The following is a 22,820-nucleotide window of genomic DNA, read 5'->3' on the forward strand; positions in this document are numbered from 1 at the left end:
CCATAGAACCCATTCTAAATAAGGTTGTCTATCCTACCTCTCAGAGCTTTAAGGATCCCTCCCAAGCGAAAGCTTTTGAGAAACTTCCACAGGACCTTTCTGCTCTGACCCCAACCGTAGATCCCCCCACCCCTGCCTCCTCTGCACTTGTAGCCCATGCACTTCTCCCCACCTCCACGCATGCCTCTCTCCAGCATCTCAGAAAGGCCGGAGTCTGAATTCCCCAGGCAGCTATTGTCCTGGCAGCACAGCCGCCACGCCAGCATCCCCACCCAGTCGGCCTGCCAGCCAGCCGGGTCCTCCCCGGCCTCACCAGCCCCCCTTCCCCGCCCAGCCCCGCCCCGCTCCGCCCCAGGGAGGACCAGGCTGGCGGCTGGGAGTCTCCCTGCCTGCTCAGCCTCCCTCCTTCCCTCCCTCCCTCTCCCTCCCTGCCTCCCTCCCTCCCTCCTCCGCCCGCCCCTGAGGCAGGGACCGTGCAAATCGAGGAGAGGGGGGACGGACAGCCCAGATGGGGTCCAGCTTAGTGCCCTGGGCTCCCCGCCGATGCCTTATCCAGGCTGGGTGTCCCCAGCATCTTGGGACCTAAATTTGTGTAAGCTGGGGTGCTTCCCAGGCCTGGAGGGTCCCTCCAGCAGGCCCACGGTGCCCCCGTTTTGCATCAGGACCCCCCCCTCGGATGCTCTGAGCCACCCTCCTCAACCCGGATCTAAAACCCGGGACACAGCTATCAGGCCAGCCTCTCTCTCCACCCCACCCCCTCTTTCTGGCGTCCATCCCCTCCCCAACTCCACCTCTGCTGCTGCCTCTGGCTGTGGACCTGCACCTCTTCCCCATCCCCGACAGGCCTGGGGATCGAGGTGAGCCTGGATGAGAGCTCCCACAACCTGGGGCTCTCCCAGGCCATGGCCCGAGTGCTCCCAGGGAGGAGCCCCAGACCCTGAGCATCTGCTGGAGGCTTGGCAGAGGCCCCGCGGGGACCGTGTCTTCTGAGGACAAAAAGGCGGCGGCCAGCGGGCAGACAGGGAGGGGGAAGGGGGGACCGGCAGCCAGGTGGGCAGACGGGTAGCAGGGGCCACTGCTGGCCCCCCTCCCAGCTTGGCGGTGGCGTGAAGATGGGGGTGGGAGTGTGTAGTTGGGGAAGCACCTGCCTGGACCCCCACCTGCCAGCTAGCTGGGCACCCCAAGGCTGTGTGCTGCCCATCTGGTGTTCCCCAACACCCCCAGCCCTGCCCAGTGCACTCCTCCAGTGCCTGCTTCCCCTGATGTCTGCGATTTAGACCAGCCCGGCTGTATCCACGGCAACAGAAGCAGGAATGTCACTGGCTGCCAGCTCACGGAGGGTCCCACAATGTGGCCTGGGCTGTGATTTATCCTGAGTGAGACAGCTTGAGCCCCCTCCCTCGATTCCAAGACAGCCCTGCTGAGAGAGCCTAGGTAAGTAGTCAGCGTCCCTCCACCGAGGATGGGGGGCTGGGACTTCTGTCTCCCCACACATATTCCAGAGTCTCCATCACTGCCATGCTCTCTGTCTCTCTCTGGTTCTGTTAGTCTCTCTCTCTTTCTACTCCATCACAAGGGCTACGTGGGCACTCAAGCCTGGAGAGTCCTCTAGCCATCCCCATCTTTCTCAATCCCAAATGTCCCGTGAGGAAGGGAACCACCACCTGTTTCCCCGTACAAGGTCTGTTTTTATCATTATGGTCCCATTTGAGCACGAGGCTGTGTTAATATTTCCTTGTGTGCTGTCTGTGGAAGGCATGCCTGGAGCCCGGCTGTGCTCCCCTCATGATGCCTGCACCCTGGGCAGGCTCAGCCTCCTGCAGCTGCCTCCTCTCCCTCTCCCTCCTCCTCCACTCTCCGACAGCTTCCTTGGCCAGCATGCAGGGTGTGTGTGTGTCTGCCTGAGTGTGTGAGCTGGCAGGTGAGTAGACGTGACAGAGAAGCTGCTCCCAGCCCAGACCACCCCCCACTCCTTGTTTCCTTCTTTCCTTCCTTCCTTCTTTCCTTCCTTCCTTCCCCTGTCTCTGCCCACAGGTAGCACAGACTTTTGCTCACTCACCAGGGAAGATACTGCTGTGATTTCCAGCAAGGGGGAGGAAGCCACTGTAGGGCTAAAAGGAAGGTGAGGTGGGGGTGGGGAGCACTTCCAGGCCCTAGTCTGCTTGATGCCTTGGTGGAGGCAAGGACCATGCCACACAACACCCTGCAGGGGCCAGACACAACATGGTTGTCCCCACAGTGTGGGCCCCAGCCTTCATCCAAGGCTCTCAGTCTGTTTTGGACTCCCATGTTGTGTCTGGGATTCCCCAGATATTATGGCCTTGTGGTCCCTCTGTCTGAAGAAGCAGGAAAGCCTGGTATATGGAGAACATGGATTCTCCAGGGACACCTCCCTCAACTACTGGCTCTGCAACTTTAGTGAAAGTGTGCTACTTATTGAACCTTAGTTTTCTCATCTGTCAAAGAGACTGGTAACCCTTCCTTCATGGCTGTGTGTAGTGACTAAATGAGTTGGTGCATGTAAGTAAAGGATGTGTATAGAAGTGGCCCTGAAGCAATGTCAGCAAAGCTCATGGTCAATATTGTTGCTGATTGTTCATGATTAATATTGTCATTAATTATTTGGGGGAAGGACTGGCCCCTCTTCTCCAGGGTCTTGGCTGAGATGTGGGGAGGGCAGCAGGTAGGTAAATGGAGGAGGGGAAGGGGAAGCAGGAGCAACTCTGTGTTGTTACTCCTCATTTGTAAGGAGGAATAAGTGGTGGCTGTGGGCAGAGCCTCCTGCCCCCACCCTCCTCCAGGCTCCTTTCCTGCACTTTCCCCTGTCTGTGCACACACACACACACAGAGGCTCTAGCCCCCGTGAGCTAGCAGAGGCCTGGCTTGCAGCTTGCAGCATTGCTGACTCTGGTGATATATGCATCTCCCTGTTGAGGGGAGACTTGGCAAGAGTTTGGCCTGTGGTCAGTGGTTGGCAGGGCGTGGGGACAGGGCTGAAGCTTCTGAGATCACAGGGCTTCGGGTGTGGCCCATGCAGCAGCCAGAGCTGTGGGGGACGGGTCCCAGGGAGTCACTAACATAGAGCCTGGGCTGGAGGGACAGTTGGGTCTGCTGGCTGGTTTCTGGGTGTGAGATGTGGTGGAACACTGAGTGAGGGGTCAGTGGCTGGAGGAGAGTCCTCAAGGCCAGGGGAGCATTAGGAAGAGGGGAAACACTGAGGCCCAGAAGACCTCCTCTGTGGGGGCAGGGAGGGGTGGGATATATAGAGTAGGCTTATGGAGTAGACTTTTCTGAAGAAGCATTAGGGGCAGAAGGGAGAGAACCCCACCTGTGGTCCAGAGGCATCTAGGCCTGAGCGTGGGTGTATATGTGCAACTGAAAACATATAGCTGTGTGTGTCTGTCTGTTCATGGGCACTATGATTGTGTATGAGTCTGTGTGTGTTAGCAGGTCACATGATGGTGTGAAACTGTGTGGGTGTCTGGGTAGGATGGTGTGTGTACAAGGGAGTGGGTATGACTTTGCATGTCTGTGTGAGTGAGCAAATGGGCATGTTGGATCCTGAGCCTGAGTGAGGGTGTGTTTCTCTGAGCCAATAGGCCTGTTGAATGTCTGGCTAAATATATGTATGTGGTATACATTTGTCTTTGAGTGTACATGTCTGATTGTATGTGTATGAGTGTGAGGGTTTCAGAATGCCTGGGTGTACATGTCCTATTAGGTGATTGCCCAGATATATCTGATTGTGTATATTTGTGTATGCCCCTGTGTGCATATGAATACAAGTGCATCTAAATGGTGTGTTTGTAAGTGTAAGGGTATGTGTATGTGTGTATGTCCATGCATGTATGGGAGGGTAAGTGTGGATACACATGCTTCTGTGTGGGTGTGCCTGTCGTGTATATGTATGAGTAGGCCTGTGTGTGAATGTCTTTGTGGATTCTCCAGCATTTTGAATTATGTCTACGTCTGTGTGTGCATGTTTGAATACATATTGTCTGTAGACAGACCCATGGGTCTACATCTGATTAGGGAAATGTTAGTGTAGATGGTCACACTAGTATAAGGATAACTAATTGTGTGGGTAGGGGAGAGTGTGTGAATGCACATGTTTTGTGCATGAAAGTATGCCTTGTGGGTTTGCCTATGTGTGCACATTTGATTATATATATGGGTATGGCTGGGGGGCTGTACACCTTTAAATATATGCACAAAAAGCTGTGTGCATAGGTAAATGGCTGCATTCATGTATATGTCTAGTTGTGTTTCTGGGTACACTGTTGTACCTCTGAGCGTACATCTCTGAGTGTGGTGTGAGTGCATCTCTTAGTGTAAGTGTGCACTCACACTCACTCAGTGTGGTGTGTGCATGAGTAACTACAACTCATAATACTTGGATGCACCTGTCTCATTATGTATTTTGTTTGAATTTCTGAGTGAGTGTTAATGTGTGTGTGGAAATGCCTGTGAGTGACTGAGTGAATGTGTGTGTATATGCTAGTATGTGTGAACATGTAGCTGTGTGTGCACTTGAGTAAACATGTCTGTATATTTGCCTGTGTATTCACACACATCTAAGTGTATGTGTGTGTAAATATGCCTGGGTGTGTGTCTGTCTGAATGTACAGGTGGTGTCTGAACTGCACCAATTTGTATAGTTCTAATTATTTGCATATGTGTATTTGTATTTATCTACCATTGTTTGTTCTGGAGCATATGTTGTAGAACCGTGTAAGTGAATGTACATACACACCACTCTTGGCCTATAAGTGCGTTTGAGTGTGTGTGTGTGTGTGTGAGGTTGTCTTTGCATGTGTGTGTCTGTAATGAGTGTTAGCAATTCTTCTTGTGCAGATGTACAAGTGTGCGAGAATATGTGACTATTCTTCCATGTGTGCATGAGTCTTCTTTTGTTTGCATATTTTCTCATGGGTGTATGAACATGTGTCAACATAAATGGTGTGTGTAATTGTGTTTTGTAAGGACATTTGTGTCTCCATGTCTGATTCTGTGCATGCAGAAATGAATGAAGTACAAGCCTAAGTTCATGTGAATACGCTTATAGGTGTACATGCCCAGTTGTGTGTATAAGTCTATGTGTGTTAGAATGTCCATGTATGAGTACACCATCTAACTGACAAGCATGTGCACATCTGGGTGTTCATTTGTGTGAGTACATCCTGGTGTGAGTATGTGTGAATATGCTTATGTGGTCATGTCTGGGGCTGTATGTGTATACATTTGGGAGCTCACCTCTGTGTGTCGTGTTTGTTCATTGTCTCACTGGGTGTGATACAGAGTCTGCCTGTCTGTGGACATATGTAAATATGCCTGTGTGTACACCTGTGTTTGTGAGTGAAAGTATGTCCTTCATGGGCATTATGTCATGTGAGTATATGCTATGCATATATGTCTGTGTTTGAGAATAAATGGATGTGCATATGTGGGACCAAGTGCAGTGTGAGTGTGCACTGCTGTGGGTGTGCCTGTTGTAGGGATGAGTGTAGGTATTTGTGCATGTGCCTGTCTCATGGTATGTATGTGAGAGAGGGAGAAAGATTTGGCCTTGGGCTTGTGCAGATAGGCCTTATCATTAAGAGGGTGATAAGGGAGGGTACTTATGAGTCTGCGTGATGCTATGTGTACCCCAGCGTGTATTTATGTGCCTGTCTGAAAGTCAGGTACCCTGCTAGACTATGTCTGGCTCTAATTGTGTAGACATCCTAGATGATGGAAGCCAAAACACTTGAGCAATCCATGACCCCCTTCTGGGGTTTCTCTGGCCTTGACCATGTGCTGGGCTTCTGTGAGGGTCTCAGGAGAATTCCTGTCATCATTTACACTCAAGAAGTAAGAACCAAAAATGACTGATATCCTACTAGGGAAGGGGGCCTGTGACCTCTTTAGAAAAGGATTTCTTGAAACACAAAGACCTCATTTCCCATCCTCCCCCCACCATCAAAGGCCCAGGACAAAATGGCATTGTATGGTATCAAGGGTTGGTAAATGGTTTTCACACACAACACCCAAGTTGTGCTATCCAGGGAGAAATCTAGATCTAAATGTGTATGTATAAGTGAAAAGTGAAGGTATATTCAGGTAAAGTGGGGTGTGTGTGTGGAGTGGGTGCTATATTTGATGAGAGAGAAAGAGAGAGAGAGAGAGAGAGGGAGAGAGAGAGAGAGAGAAGGGATCTGGGTTGTGTGTAGGTAAGAGAGAGCCTGGGCGTATCTGGGTAGGGTTTGAGTGTGAGACATTTGGGTGTATTTGAGAGGGATGAGTGTGGATGTGGGTGTGTGTGAATGGTGCATTTGTGAGGCACTATGAGACCATTGGCCTATTTCGGTGGAGGATGGTATAAGTAACATTTTGGGTGTGGCTGTGTGGGAATATGTGTGAGGATATATATATTTGAGGGGTATGTAGGTATGCGTGTATCTGGATGGCGCAAGAGAGAGTCAGGGGTTATCTAGATGATGTATGTTTTACAGTGTGGACCTATCTATGTTACGTGTGTAAGAGGGAGTGTGGGTATTTCTGGGTAGAGTGAGTGTATGAAGGAGTATGGTGTATTGGGGTGGGGGCATTCAAGTGTGGGTGTATCTGGATGGTGTGTAGGTGGGTGAGAGAACACGTGTATCTAGGCAATATAAGTGTGTGATGGAGTTTATCTAGATGGTGTGTGTGTCTGTGTGTGTGTAAGAGAGAGAATTTGGGCACATCTGGGTGAGGGTGGGGTATATGTGAGTGTGTATATAATTGGGAGTATCTGTGGATGCTGTGGGGGGTATATGTGAGTGAGGTGTGTGTGGTGTGTGAGAGAGCATGGGTATACCTGCATGGTGTGCGTGGAGTGTGGGTATTCTGGATGATGGTGATTAAGAGAGAGGGGGGAGCTGGATTGTGTGTATGTATAAGAGAGTGCGTAGGTGTTTCTGAGTGTGGTGGGAGTGTGAGAGCATGAATATATCCAGTGTTAGAAGTGTGTAGGTGTATCTGGATGGGGTAGAAGTGTTTGGGTTTTATTGGGTCAGGGAGTGAATGTGAGTGTTTTGGTGTGTGGCTGGGTGTATCTGGATGATATGTGAGAGAGTGTGGTACATCTGGGCTGTTTGTGAGACAGTGTGTGGGTGTATTTTGGGTGGAGTGTGTTTGAATGTGAGTGCATCTGGATGGTGGGTGGGTGAGAGCACAGGTGTATTTGGGTGGTGGAGTATGTATTAAGGTATATCTGAATGGTGTGTTGTTAGAGCTTTGGGTGCATACCTGGGTATATATGTACTTGGGTATGTGTGTGAGTGTGTGTATAACTGGATGAGGTGTGAGAACGAGAGTTTGGGGGACATTACTGGGTGGGAAGTGTGAGTTTGGAATGTGGGGGCATCTGGGTGGTGTGGAGAGGATGAGAACATTGGATGTGTTTGGGCAGTGGAGTGTCTGGGGAAGTGCACCTGGATGGCATGTATGAAAGTTGGATTATCTGGATGGGATGTGTGTGTGTGAATTTGCAAGTGTATCTAGATGGTAGTGGAGTGTATCTAGATGATGCATATGGGTGTGAATGTATCTCAGTGGTCCACATGGGATGAATCTGGATGTTGTGTGTATGTATGAGAGTGTGGATGTATCTGGCTGGGGCTGTGTGAGTGAGCTCTGTTTGTGTGTGTATGTGTGAGAGAGGCAGAGACAGAGAGACAAAGAAAGAACATGAGAAGTGTGGGCATATATGGATAGGATTTGTTTGTGAGTGGGTATCTCTGGATTATGTGTATGTGGGTATCTGTTCATGTGGATGTATTTGAATTGGGTGAGTGTGAGTATCTGGGTGGGGTGTAAGTGTAGTGTGTTTGAATGGTGTGTGTGTCATTGTAGGAGTATCTTGATACCACATGTGAAAAAGACTGTAGGTTTGCCTGGGTTGGGTATGAGGGCTCTGGGTTGGGAGTGTGTGTGAGTTTGGGTGTATCTGAATGTTGTATGTGAGAGTGTGGGTGTACTGAGTTGGAAGTTTACTTAAAGTGTGGCTGTACCTGGGTGGAGTGCCTGTGAGTGTAGGTGTATTTGAGGTATGTGTGTAGTGTAGGTGTATTTGAGGTATGTGTGTATGAGGATGGGTGCGTCTAGATGGGATGTGTGTGAGAGAGTGTGTATCAGTATTGGGTGTGTGTGTGAGAGTGGGTGCATCTGAATAGTGTGTGTGAAAGAGAATGTGTACCCACCTGGGCTGGGGAGTGTGGGAGTGGGTATATCTAAGTAGGATGTGTGCAGTTCTCTCTGGATGGTGTATGGGAGGGAGATAGGGTATATCTGGGTGATGTGTGTGCATGTGAATATATGTGGGTAGTGTGTGTGAGAGCGTTTGGGTATATCTGGTTGGGGAGAGTATCTGAGAATGTGGGTGCATCTGTATGTGAGTGTGGATTTATTTAGATGGTGTGTAGGTGGTATATGTGGGTGTTTTGTGTGTTTAGTAGTGTGGGTGTGTTTTGGTGGGGTGCATGATTGTGGGGGTGTGTGTGAATGTGTATATCTTTCCTGGGGCAAGATATACCTCTGCTGGAGTGTCTGTAAATGTGAGCATGTCCATGTTTGTGTATGTGTATGTGTGTAACTGTTTGTACCTGAGCCTGTCAGTACATGGCTTGTGTGTGCATGTGCTTGTGCTAAAGTAGTGTGTATCTGTATATGTGTATGAGGTGAGTGTGTTTCTACATGTGAGTAAGTTGGATCTGTAAGGTCTTGAGCCAGGCTCTGGGTTTACATGCCTTTATTAGCTGTGTGGCTTTGGACAAGTCACCTAACCTCAACTAAGCCCTAGTTTCTTATTTGTAAAGTAGGGGTAATAATACTACCTATCTCATAGAGTGAGAATTGGATGACTTAATATTCAAAAAGTGCTTTGGACTGTGCCTGGTACATAATGAGTCCTCTGTGCCACATAAGGAGTTACCCAGTACTATAATTGTCACATACGCCTATGTGTAGGTGACAGTATGTGTCTATCTGCAAGTGTGAACGGGGTAGTTTCTATGTGTGTATTTGCCACATTATCAGTATCCACATGTATGTGTGAGAGAATGAGCAGATTGTGGGTGTATGTGAGGGTGTGTTTATACATAAAAGTGGGTTTGTACTTATATGTGTCCCAGTGTGTATATAAAACCATGGGTGTATGAGGATGGAAGTGTGGGTCTAGGAGGTTGATGGAAGAGGTTTGGCCCTGTGTGTATGCTTCCCAGCATACACACATCTGAGTGTATGAGTGCATATACCTGTATCTGTGGTAGTGCGCAGTGCGTTTTTATCTGAATATGTAAACGGGTTTATAGTGGTCAGGATGTAAATGTGTGCATGTTGTGAGTGTCTGTAAATGTAAGAAGGTTGGTATTCAGGTTTATATGTGATGATGTAGGTGGATGCGTGTGTGTGTAGAGGATTTAGGCCTATATGACCATGTACTAGGATGTGTGTATCTGTGTCATGTGAATGTATGTGTAGGTGTGAATGAGTGTGTCTGTCTGTGTTTATAAGCAGCAGTAGCTATGTGGGTGTGTATGTGTGAGCCTGCATTGCTTCACCTGCCTGCCTGCCTCTGTGTGTAGCAGTGAGCCTGAGCCATGTGTCTGTATGGGCGAGCAAGTCTGTACTGTGTGTATATGTATGTGTGCCAGGGCAGGGTTCATATAAGATGGTAGGTTTTAATCTCTTAGTGTAAGAACTTGGGGTGGGGAAGGGCCTGGATCTGTAGGATGTGAGCTGCACTTGCCCTGTGACTGAATGTCAAGTTCTTACATCTGTGCATACATGACTGTGTCTGAAAGCATATAGGTCCATACGATTTGGTCTGTAGGTGTATGTGTGTGCACGTGCCCATGTGAATGGCAAATGTATCGGTGCCCAGGCCTGTATTTCTATAGAAGGGTGGTTATATATGTGTGTGTGTGTTATATAAATCTTTGCATGATTTGCTGGTAAGTGGGCACATACACACATGCCTCTTTCTGTGTAGAGAAGGAGGTGTGTGTGTGAGCATCTGACTGCACCTATCAGCTGGGGTAAGTCTGGATGTGTGTGTAAATTTGAATCTCCATGTACACCTATGCCTGTGTGCTGTGTATCTGTTCATGTGTGCAAGTGTCCATGCAATACGACTAGCTGTGAATGTGTCAGGCACACAGAGAAGGTGAAATATTTGTATGGCACACTGTAGTAAACTTAAGAGGATGTAGGGGTACTGGGGTTTGGTGAAAAGAAATTCCTTACATTTTCTTTATATTATAAAAATTGTGGTAAGAAAAATTAAAATGCCAAGTTTTAGGAGAGTTATTTAATATTGAATTTGTATGCAACTTTCAAATGAAATCTTTTCCAAATATTTTCATAGTACACTTGAGCTCACTTCTGTAAACATAACTTTTTAATTCACTCGTGCAAATCTGTAGTGGTCAACATTCGTGCCCACTTCTTCTGCATCTTTGGTCATGACTGTCTTGATTTATTTTATGGTCATTTTCATCATGATTTGGTAAATCACTTGGTGCTGAGCGTAGATCCCTTATGCCAAGTTGTTGTGTTTCTTGGTAAAAACCCAAACAAAACAAATGAAGCAAATAACCATTGGTACTTTTGACACGGATATAAACTTCTATTGTGGCCTGCCTCTTCTTGATCTTGGAAGGCATGTTGTTGAAGGTAAGACCCATTCCATGGAGGTTGTTTAGGCATAGTTTGCCCTAATGTCCTCATAATTAGCTTGAATGTATGAATGTAGCAGCATGGTTGTGCAGGTCAGCAAAACTCACCTCAAAACCATGAGCTTTGGGGTCATCAGGTATCATTTTGGTTTCTCTGAAGCATCAGGTGCAGTTTCTTGTGTTGAATATGGCTGGTGCTTTCACACCATACCAACCTTTCTTAACAAATGGAACAACTGCTTGTTCGTGCCTCCCTTTTTCACCTCCCTTTTATAACTCACTTGTTCTTGCTATGCCCAGGCAGAGACCCAGGTTTTATGCTCAGAATAGCTACATAATCTCTTCTGTCTCTTGGTAGTCACCATCAACAGGAAACCATTTGCCTAAGTGGCAGCAAATGGTCAAAGGGTATTTTTTAATTTATTAAAACTCCTTTCTCATCAATAATCTATAATTCTTAGTCTTTGAATTTCGTACTTCAAAGGTGAGATCCTTCTTTAAATCTAACACCTCTTTCTTTTCTTTCAGTCAAATGTGATGTTGAAATTTCTTGTAACAAATGCTCATGAATTTTGGATCCAACAGAAAATTTTCATTTTGAGTATTTAAAAATAATGATGAAGTTTTCCCCTAAGTAGACCTTGTTCTATTCATCCTAGTAAATCTTCTTTAGTATTTAACTTTTAATGCTAACTAAACATCACCCAAGGAACCATACTTGACCTGATTTCTTCTAAGTTGAAGTTCGGCTTCAAATCCACAAACCTTGTCGGTATACTTTCATGTATCTTTGAGTGTCGAAAATTTTTGATGTAATTTTATTCATGTGCTCAAAGAGCCATGTGTTGAAGCCAGTAAGCATCAAATCTGCAAAGTGAGAATCATTCACAGAGGAATGCTGAAATTTTTCTTTTAGCTCATAAATCCATTATAAATTCTACACACTTAGGCTTAAAACAATAGAGAAGGGTGTACTGATTCCAGTGCTTCACAGAAAGCTGACAAGTGGGTGGGTAGTGCCTTGGATCTAATTAAATTCACCTGGCATCATTTACTGTGGCAGTTAGACCTTCAGGCAAACTTTTATAGGTTAAGGCTCCTCAGTGGATGACTCTCAGCATTTTCAGAACAAATTCCAGCTGTAAACTTCCTGCCATCACAACAGCAGCGTCAGTCCACAGATTTATGCAGAGTTTCCACAATATTTCAAAATATTTATGTATCACTTTGAATATTTCAACCTTAGTTTATTTTGGTGCTTCTGGCATTTCTCTTCAGGCTTTCTGACTAGTACTATAAACCAAGCACAGTTAATCAACATCCTGAGATACATCAATAGAAAATGAAAACCCCTTTGATTCAGCAATCTTCTGGGTTAGTGTTATCTCGATGTCCTTTGACCTGTCACCAGTGTATCTCCTAACAGAAATAATTGAAAGTGGTCCCTGTCCTATTTCTTCTACCTTGTTGGTCTCAAATATAGTGTGGACATTTTCCTGGCAGACTGCTAACAGTTATATGAGATTCTACTGGGCGGGCATCTTAGCTTTACTTGTTAATTGTATAACCCTGTTACTAGCTGGTTGAACTCCATCTAAGAATGTTCTAACTCATCTCAAAAAAGAGCCCAGTTTCTTAATTTGTTCTTCCAGATGCTTCAAAAAGTCCAAATCTTTCTCTGTGTGATAGAGTGTTTTGTGGTCAGTTGACCAACATAGCCTACTGCGAAGGTTTCTGTTGATAACTTTTCCACACAAATTGGACATTTAGGTTGAGGAAAAGAGGGCTAACTGGGCAGCTGAACTCAAATTTGAGACAATCCTCATTAAATTGCTTAAATTAGGAACATCCTGGATTATTTTGGAGGGGAGACTACTGTGTTTGTCTTATGAGTCTCTTGATTTTCCAGCTTTAATCAAAAAGTCCAATTTGATGGGGAAAGAAATATCTTAAGAATTAAATCTACGTGAATATAAAGTATTGAAGGGGTCAGCAGACTGACCCTTTGTGTGACCCTTTGTGACTTCTGAAAACTGATTTTTTCCAAAAATCAAGTTTTAGGTCTTCTGCATTTTTAAGCAGCACTCTGAGACAAACCCAGAAAGGCCTAGAGTTCCCTTTAATGAATCAATTCAATTCAACTATAGTCAGGCTGCACTCATTTACTGACAAATATTTTACCTAAAAACAAAAGATAATAATTAATTATGAAATGTTCTAGAAGAAAACTTTTTTAATAAAGAAGCAACCATCAAGGAAATTAACAAAATTGTTATATTCTCTTTAGGAACACCTAATTCTATATAATAGTAATAACAGCTACAATCATACAGCCCTTCTATTTTCATAGAAAAAATTGTGGAAAAATAAGAATGAGATCAAATTAAAAGAAAAACAAACATTGTACATATATGGGCAAAGCCAAAAAACCTCACTGATGATGAACAACCAGTGGCAACCAAAGTAATAAATCTGACTATCTGGCATGTTTTGACAGGAAGCAATCCAGACATTTACAACCTCCCTTCTCACATGGTCCCCTCAAGCCCCCTCTTGCTCCAGCCCCAGACAGCTCTGCTAATGTTTCCACCTGTGCATTCTGGAGTTGGCTGCTCTGTGCACTTGCACGGGTTTGTCTCTGGGTGTATACCTGTTGCAGGCTGTATATGTCAAGTAAGTATCTGGTTTGTGAGCAAGTTTGTGTGTGTATAGATGTCTGTGTGTGAGAGTGTATCTGTATACACTATATCTGGCTTTTTTCTTTGTGTTTGCTTGTGCTTGCATATTGCTAAGGGGTGTGTGTGTGTGTGTGTGTGTGTGTGTGTGTGTGTGTGTGTGTGTCTGTGTTGGAGCTGGTCTACTTCTCTGCATGAGTGAGCATGTACATGTATGGGCATCTGTGTATACCTGTGCTAGAGTGTACACATCTGTGTTGGTGAGTGTGCCTAATCTATGTGAGAGGTTTTGGATCAGTTGGTCGCTGTATGTTAGAGTGTGTTAGAGTATGTACATGTGTGATATGTGAGCAGTTTTTTACTTGTCTGTTTTTTCTGTGGGTATCTGAGGGGCAGTCTGTATATACATATGTGTGGCAGGGTTCAAGTGCATGTGAGCATGCTGGCATATGTAAGTGACTGAGTGTTAACATGTGTAACCATGTTTGTATATGTGATGACATAGGTATGCCACTGTTTTCTTGCACCTGTGTTGCAAGAGTTTAAATACGTGAGAGGATTTGAATCATCAGGTACACTGGGACAAAGGGTATATATGAGTCTACATGTGAGTGACAATGAGTAGGTTTGTGTGTGTGTATCTGTCACAATTTGAAAGTTTGTGTGTATGTTAAGGGAGTTATAATTATGGGTTTGTGGGCCACTGCACGTGTGTGTGTGTCTGAGTGTGTCTGCATATTAGCAATTCTCAGCCTTCTCATACCCAACACCCTCTTTTATGTAACATATTTTGTAACACCTCTTTACTATTTGGACATGAAGTTCTTAGATAATACAATCTCTCTGCATATATAATTTCAAAAGAAAATTCATATAGTATGTTATACAATAGCCACATTATATTAACTCTAATATAAATAAATAAGAAATAAAAGTGACTTATAAGAAAATAATTTGCATTTCAATATGGAAATGCTTGGGCATGACACTCCCCAGGAGATTCAGTGAATTAGAAGCTTGTAACATCTTATAATGAGTAAACGTGGATTTAGGAGAAGGGGAAAAATCAGAAGCTGCCCCTTGTACGAAGTGCAGGCAAATGACAGGCAAAGGCCTAGGGGTGAGAGTTTCTGAAATACTGAACAGCTCAAGGAAAGTGCTCTACAAAACAAAGTACAGTCTCTAGACTTACATGGCAGCCACATTCCTGGATAATTCAGGGTATATTAAATCAAAGGAACAACTGTGTTTAACTGTGAAATAGAGTTAGATTCTAGGTTCAGTTCATTCCAAGTCCAAAATCCTATGGGATGAGGGACATATGTTGGCTGTGTGGGACTGCCCCGCAGGTCACTGAATGGCCAGCATCCTCGCCCAGGACCCCAAATGTTAGAAGGACACACCCAGCACTGTGGCAACCAAAAATGCTCCTATAAATTTCCAAAATGTCCCCTAGGGGGCAGTAATGCCTTTGTTGAGGACAAAGCACTGGTGTTTAAGCAGGGTACACTGTGCCTGTGTGAATGAGGACGCATACACGATATACCGTGTGTGTGTGTGTGTGTGTGTGTGTGTGTGTGTGTGTGTGTATGAGTGCCGTGTGTGCACACCAGTGCCCCTGTGTGTGAGCTGGTTGCTGTCCATGGGTCTCTATAGGAGTAGCCTATGTGTTTGTGAGTGTGTGTGTAGGTGTCTGTATCTCTAAGGGCATCTGAGCACGAGCAGGTGTGTACATGTTATGTGTATGCACATGCACCCTTAGTTTTGGATGGTCCCAGGCTGTGGCTGCCAGTCTATGCTTAGAAGAACACTCTCCTCACTTTTTATATAATCACCCCAGCTTTCCAGGCAACACCAGAGTTTTGTTTGTTTGCTTCTATTATTTTATGGTTTTTTGTTTTGTTTGTTTTGTTTTAGTGTTTGTTTTTGTTTTCACTGGGACTCGGCTACACATTATCCACCTTCTCGGTCTTAGTGTGTCTCTCTGTGTCTCCCTCTGTCTCCATCTTTATTTCTGCCTCTCTCTGTCTCTGTCTCTGCCTCTGTGTCCGTCCCCTCTTTATCTGTCTCTCATTCCCCGTCCCTGTCTATTTCTCTATATCTTTCTCTCTTTATTTCCTGGCATTATCCCTTTCCTTCTATCTCTCTGTCTCTGTCTCCCTCCCTCCTTCCCTCTCTCCCTCTGTCTCTATTTTTTCTGTCTCTATTTTTTCTCTCTGTCTCTCTATTTTTCCCCTTTCTGTCTCTATTTCTCTCCCTTGTCTGTCTCTTGCACTTTCTGTTTCTGTGTGTGTGTGTCTCTCTTTTTTCTCACTTTATCTCTTCTTCCTCTTTCTGTCTCTATTTCTATCTCCTCTTCTCTGTGTAAGGCTCTCTCCTTTCTCTGTGTATTTGTCCCACCCCTTCCCTCCCTCCCTCCTATGTCTCCATCTGTCTGTCTGTCTGTCTCTCTCTCTCTGCTCCTCTCTCCTTCTTTGTCACTCGTGTGTCTCTCTGACTCTGTCTTACCTTCAGTCTCTGTCTCTATCACTTCCTCCCTGCCTCTCCTCAAGGCTAAGAAGTGCGTGTGTGTGTGTGTGTGTGTGCATATTTACACACACCCAGCTATCGGCTGGTCCACAGTTGTGTGGGAGCTATGAGGCCTTGAGGGGCCGAAGGGGCCCACCAACTCCGCTTCTCTCAAGCCCCTGCCCTAGCACCTTCTCTTGGCCCACTGGCACCAGCTCTGAGACTTTGGGGTGCCATCAAAGTCTGGCCCCAGATGGCTGTGGCAGGCCATGTTGGGTTGAACTGGGAAACAGTGCAGAGGGGAGCCGTTTTCCTGGGAGGGAGGAGGTAGAAAGACATTCCACTCAAGCCCCACTTCGCCCAACTTCAAGCCCATCCCAGTCCCAGCAGGAGTTCTGAGCTTCTCCAGCTTCTGCCTTGTTGCCTCTCCTCAGAGAACTGCCCTGCTACCTTGTCACACCCCACACCCAGCCCGCACACACTAAGAGCTCTCCTGCTTCCCCCCAGGTTTTGCCTGTGCTGTCCCATTCACTCACTGCCCAGACAGCTCTCTCAGCAAATCCCACCTGGAAGCCTCCAGGCAGCCCTCCCTGAGCCACCAGCCCCTCTAGTCCCTCAACCAATTGATTTGACAGCTTTTGACTGAGGGCCTACCATGGGCTGTGCACTGCTCTTCTAGAGGAGAGTGTGTGAGTCGATAATCCCTACCCTTGTGGAGCTTTCCTTCTAATAAGGAGAGGCAGGCAATAAACCAAAAATTTAAAGTAAATATTTTATAATAACTATAAATGGAGTATAACCTTTAAAACTGTGAATCACTGTGTTGTCCATCTGTAACTTATATAATACCATACATGAACTATATATCAATATTAACTAATTAATTAAAACAACTATTTTAAAAGTAAATTATATAGTACATTAGAAGAGAGAAATTCTAGGAAGAGAAGCAAAGCAGGGCAAGAGGCACGGGGGTGCTGTTATTCCTTACCTGGATTACTGCAAGAGCCTCCTAAGTAGTCTCCCTACTTCCACCTTTGCCTCACATGATCTGTGCTCCTCACCGCAGCAAGCAGGGTCCCATTCAATCCTGAGTCATATCACATCTCGCCTCTGTTCAAAACCGTCCCACAGCTCCCATCTCACTCAGAGTAAAAGTCACAGTCCTCACCATGGCCTGTGTGATCTGGCCTCACCACCTTTCTGACCTCACCTCTTACCACTTTCCCCTCACTCACTGTGTTCCACCCTCTTCCTTGCTCTTCCTCAAATGTACCACATGCAGTCTCACCTCAGGGCCTTTGCTCTGGCTGTTCCCTCTGCCTGGACTTCTCTTCCCCCAGATGTCCACATGGCTCACTCTCTCACCTCCTTCATGTCTTTGCTCAGATGACACCTCCTCCATGAAGCCTTCCCTGTCCACCTCATCTAAAACTGCACTTCTCCCACCCTTAGCACTTCCTATCCCCCTTCCATCCTTTATTTTTATTTTTAGGAACCTATCATCATTTGACCTAGTATACTTCACCTATGTATCTTCTTTATTATCTAGAATATCAGCTTCACAAGGGCAGGGATCTTTGTCGGTTTATTTCACAGCTGTATCACCAGTGCCTGGCATGCAGTATATGCTCAATAAATAGTTTTTCAACAAATGAATACACACAAGCATACCTAAGTCTTTATATTCACATATACTCTCCACCTCACTTAAAGTAAAAACCCAAGTCCTTGTCATGGCCCACAGCCCTGCACGATCTGGCCCCAGACCCCTCTGTGAATTCACCTTCCACTGTCTCTCTTGCCACCCTGTTCCAGCCACACTGGTCTTCCCATTGTTCCATGAGCATGCTAAGCACATGCTTGGTTATGAATAAAGAAACCTATTTAATGAGTGGCTACCAGCATTAACCAAAAAATCTGTGAAACAGAATAGAAACTAGGTACATTATACATAGGATCTGTACTGTTTTGTGAAACTTTTGGTTCAGCTCTATGTACACATGCTTGTATGTGTACCAGGCTGTGATGTAAAATGTATTTCTTACTATGGGTGGCAGTTTAAAAAGTTTGAAGAACACAAACTTTTGGCTTTGCAAAGGGAGAGAAGAGCCGCATCAACATCCCCATCCCACAGACCCACCAGTGGAGGAAACAGATAACCGAGGACATCCAGAGAGACGAAGCACCTCCTTACCCAGCAAGGAGGGAGAAGGAGCAGCAGTGAGCCAGGGGCAGGGCCTGACACCAGCTGGGGAATAAGTGGGGAGGCCACCTAGACATACTAACACTGCCCTTTCTGTTTCTTCCTCACTTTTCCTTTCCACCTGTTTCTCACTGTCTCTTTTTCTTGTGTTTCTCTCCCTCCCTCCCTACGCCCTCCTTCTTTCCCCCACTTCCTGTCTCTCTGGTTCTGTCTCTCTCCCTGTCTCTTCTCACTCTTTCTCATCCCCTCCATTTCTGTCTCAATTTGTGTCCATTTTCTATCTCTTTGTTCTCTCCTTTCTCACTCTGTCTCTGTGCCCCTGTGTGTGTTTTCTCTCTGTCTCTTTCCTGCCCTCATATCTCTGTCTCTCTGTGTCTGTGTCCTCATTTGCAGGTGCAGCCCAGCAGGACAACTGATGGAGTCCCCCGGGGCCCATCGAGCACCGGACTGGCTGACCCCATAGGGTTGGGAGCAGCCCCTGCCCCTCAGTATGGCCAACACCACTGGAGAGCCCGAGGAGGTGAGCGGCACACTGTCTCCACCATCAGCATCGGCTTACGTGAAGCTGGTGCTGCTGGGACTGATCATGTGCGTGAGCCTGGCGGGCAATGCCATCTTGTCCCTGCTGGTGCTCAAGGAGCGTGCCCTGCACAAGGCTCCTTACTACTTTCTGCTGGACCTGTGCCTGGCTGATGGCATACGCTCTGCCGTCTGCTTCCCCTTTGTGCTGGCTTCTGTGCGCCACGGCTCCTCATGGACCTTCAGTGCGCTCAGCTGCAAGATTGTGGCCTTTATGGCTGTGCTCTTTTGCTTCCATGCGGCCTTCATGCTGTTCTGCATCAGCGTCACACGCTACATGGCCATCGCCCACCACCGCTTCTACGCCAAGCGCATGACACTCTGGACATGCACAGCTGTCATCTGCATGGCCTGGACCCTGTCTGTGGCCATGGCCTTCCCACCTGTCTTCGACGTGGGCACCTACAAGTTCATCCGTGAGGAGGACCAGTGCATCTTTGAGCATCGCTACTTCAAGGCCAATGACACGCTGGGCTTCATGCTCATGTTGGCTGTGCTCATGGCAGCCACACATGCTGTCTATGGCAAGCTGCTCCTCTTCGAGTATCGTCACCGCAAGATGAAGCCCGTGCAGATGGTGCCAGCCATCAGCCAGAACTGGACATTCCATGGTCCTGGGGCCACCGGCCAGGCTGCTGCCAACTGGATCGCTGGCTTTGGCCGTGGGCCCATGCCACCAACCCTGCTGGGTATCCGGCAGAATGGGCATGCAGCCAGCCGGCGGCTGCTGGGCATGGACGAGGTCAAGGGTGAAAAGCAGCTGGGCCGTATGTTCTACGCAATCACACTGCTCTTCCTGCTACTCTGGTCACCCTACATTGTGGCCTGCTACTGGCGAGTGTTTGTGAAAGCCTGTGCCGTGCCCCACCGTTACCTGGCCACCGCTGTTTGGATGAGCTTCGCCCAGGCTGCCGTCAACCCGATCGTCTGCTTCCTGCTCAACAAGGACCTCAAGAAGTGCCTGAGGACTCACGCCCCCTGCTGGGGCACAGGAGATGCCCCGGCGCCTAGAGAACCCTACTGTGTCATGTGAAGCAGGCTGGTAGGCAGACAGGCAGGGAGAAAGTCAGGGCCACCATGATGGGGCCAACAGAAGGGGAGAGGTGGGGCTCCATAACAGGAGCCTTTCTTTCTGAGCTCCAGCCCCAGCCCCTCGAACCACCTGGAATCTAGGCACCTTTGCCAGCACCTCCCCAGGGTTGGGGACTGGGTGGGGGACTAGGAAAGAGGCATTTCTAGTTCTGTGGGGCCCGTCTCCGCCACCTCCTTCTCCACTTCTACAATCTCTCTCTCTCTCTCTCTCTCTCTCTCTCTCTCTCTCTCTCACACACACACACACACACACACAGAAGTGACAATTCAGAAAAAAAAACTGAAAATGCAGGTTTTTCTACTCACAGCTGAGGAGACAAGGCTTTCTTGCTTTAATGTCTCTCCTCTGACATTGTCCAGAAGGGGGAAATTTGTCCTGTAAAATAGACTTCCAGAGCCCTTATTGTCCCCTCTGCTCCCACGTACCCTCCCCTTCCAAGTCCTTTAGCAAGGCCTGGATGTTTAGAGAGAAATTGATCTGCTGACAAGAGGGACCGAAGGGGCTGCTGGGTTCCCAGGGAGCAAGGAATGTTTAATTGCTATGTTGTGTGCAATGTTGTTTTAGGCTAACCCTGGTCCCAAGCCCGGTCTTTTCTCCATCCCCACCATGTCCAGACCTCCCAAGTGTTTCTTGAGCATCTGTTTGAGAAGCGAGGAGGGGAGGGAGAAGGGCTTCTGGGATGGGCCCAGGTTAGGTGAAGAGCAGGATGTGAGTACACGCCTTGAGCTGAAGAGACCCCAGCTTGGCTGCATTCTCTCAAGCTGCCAACTGGATCCCCGTGCCCCAACTCTTCTTCTTGAGGATGGAAATCCACTCCAACCCCACCGGGGTTGATGTGGGTGCCATACAGGCAGGAGCAGCCCCCCACCCCATGGAAGTGTAGGGAGAAAGTCAAACTCTCCAGAATGGCTGGATCCCAAAGGCTGGGGTTAGAGTGGAATTCAACCCCAGAATTGTCTCCTGAGTTCATGATACTCTCCTGAAGATGAAAATTCTTTGAGGGACTTGGTAAGTCATAGTGGTATAAACTCCAGGGCACTGTGGACTTGAGTCCATTCCTCTCTGACCTCTTTTTGTCCCCCTCAAGCCTCAGGAGCCTCAAGCCCCTCTGTGGTAACACTTGGCCTTCTGGGCCCTCAGCCCCCAACTTCCTTGCACTGAACAGCCCTTTCCCTCTTCCTCCCTCCACCATTACTTCCACCCCAAGTGGAGCAGACTGCAGCCAGAATCCCCAGGTGGGAGATCCCAAGCCTCCTTCCCAGGGCAGAGTCCACTCTGGGCTCCCATCAAGTCTTATGGACTGGTGAGCCAAACTGGCATTCTTTGCCTGGTCTTGCCCAAGTTCTCTGTCCCCCTCTCATCTCCTGGGAGAGCAGGAGATCTGTATTTATCCACCTCCTTTCCCTTCCCTACAGAAGCCCTTGTCCTACACTCCCTCCCTACTCCAAGACAGCTCCAGAACTGGGCAAACCTTGACCCAAGAGGGATGGAGAAGGCACTCTAGGCAGGAGAGACACTAATGAGCCTGGCTATGGAGTGGCCTTGGAAAGGCAGGCCAGAGTGGCTGAGAGGCTGGGGGTGGGGGGTACCTGTTCTCTCAGTGATAGTGATGGGGGTGCCTTTCAGGGGGTGGGTTGGGGCACCACAGGGGTGGGGGTAGATAGGGTACATTCAGGAGGATTTGCCTCCATTTCCTTTTTCTAACTGCGTGGATTCACCATTGGATTTTGTAAATGGAAAACAAATGAACAATGCTATATTGGATGTTTTCTCTTTCTGTGTGTGTGTGTGTGTGTGTGTGTGTGTGTGTGTGTGTGTGTGTCCTGTCTGTGTGACTACATGTGGGGAGGTATGGTCAAGTGAGACAGTGTATCTGCGTGACTTTGTTGGGGGGCACTCCTGCCTGGGGCACACATGTGAGCAAATGCCTGTATGTGGAGACATATACAGTGCACGCGTGCACACATGTACACATATGCACCTAATTGAGAGGGGACAAAATAGAGTATGTGCCTGCAGCAAGAAGTAGAGTGTTCGGAGAGATGGAACTTGAAAACGGTACGTATGTATGTAGCAAGAGGGTAGACTCCCATCTCATAAGATCTTCCTCCCTTGGCCCAGGCTCTGAACATGGGCGACAGGATACTTGAGTACCCCATCTCCTTCCAAAGCCTGGAGCCCCCAGGTACCACTCCCAACTCCTGTATCAGTCTCCTTTCAAAAAGCCAGATAAGGTGTTCCTGAAAGTGGACCACCATGGAGAATGGAGACTGGGAATTGGGGATCAAACTATTGGGGTTAGGTAATGCCCGCCCCCCAACACACAAAATAATGGCTTCTGGAGGGACTGCTCAGTCTGGGATAGGAGCCCTTCGGAAGGGTCCACTATATACAGCTCGGATTTTGGTAAGCTTTGATTAAATTCAGAGGGAGGGATGTCACAGGGGAAAAAAAAAAAAGCCTGGGAGTCTCCCCAGCCAGCCTGTTCCCTGGGCATTCAATTACTTTACTCTCTCAGATGCACAGAATTGAGTTGACCATACTCCTCAGTTCTTGGCACACTATATCATCATTGGTTCATATGAGGCCCTTATATTTTTTATTTCGTTTTGTTTTGTCCCCTTCATCACCCATCCCTGATCCCATGTCCCCTTCCACATAGGCACCCACTCTCGTGTATTTAACGTACCGTCCTTCCAATCCACCGTTCATGTGTTTATTTACATATATGTGTATCTGTGAAAATGTATGGTATTGTTATGTGTTTTAATTTACATAAACAGTATTGTACTATAAATCTTGTTCTGTTTCTTTCTTCACTCAACATTCTGTTTTTGAGAGATCCAGCCATGTTGCCGTATGTAGACCTAATTCATTCTAGTGGTCCATCTTATACATGTATCACATTTTTCTTATTCATTCCCCTGGGTGATGGGTCTCTAGGTTGCCTCCAATCCTCTGCTACCACAAGCCTGCAATGGGCAGTTTCCTACATGTCTTTTTAGGCACTCCTTATTTAGAGGAGAGGAAACAAGCTCAGAGAGAGGCAGTGATTTGGTTAGGGT

At 47.2% G+C, this 22,820-nt stretch overlaps 1 protein-coding gene across 1 annotated transcript; it reads left to right on the plus strand.

Moving 5' to 3' along the window:
- Positions 1 to 1,271: 1,271 nt before the first annotated feature.
- GPR173 (G protein-coupled receptor 173) lies at positions 1,272 to 22,552 on the plus strand. The gene is made up of 2 exons (XM_029240980.1): positions 1,272 to 1,434; positions 18,477 to 22,552. Exon 2 carries the CDS (start codon positions 18,574 to 18,576, stop codon positions 19,693 to 19,695), a length of 1,122 nt encoding a protein of 373 aa, XP_029096813.1. The 5' UTR covers positions 1,272 to 1,434; positions 18,477 to 18,573; the 3' UTR covers positions 19,696 to 22,552.
- The last annotated feature ends 268 nt before the right edge of the window (positions 22,553 to 22,820 follow it).

Source organism: Monodon monoceros, unplaced genomic scaffold, assembly GCF_005190385.1.
Source record: "Monodon monoceros isolate NGI ecotype Baffin Bay Population unplaced genomic scaffold, NGI_Narwhal_1 Super_Scaffold_22, whole genome shotgun sequence".
Classification (NCBI taxonomy): Eukaryota; Metazoa; Chordata; class Mammalia; order Artiodactyla; family Monodontidae; genus Monodon; species Monodon monoceros.

Excerpts from the sequence above, each read along its gene's own strand:
- GPR173 (XM_029240980.1), top strand. The coding sequence starts at position 18,574 with ATGGCCAACACCACTGGAGAGCCCGAGGAGGTGAGCGGCACACTGTCT.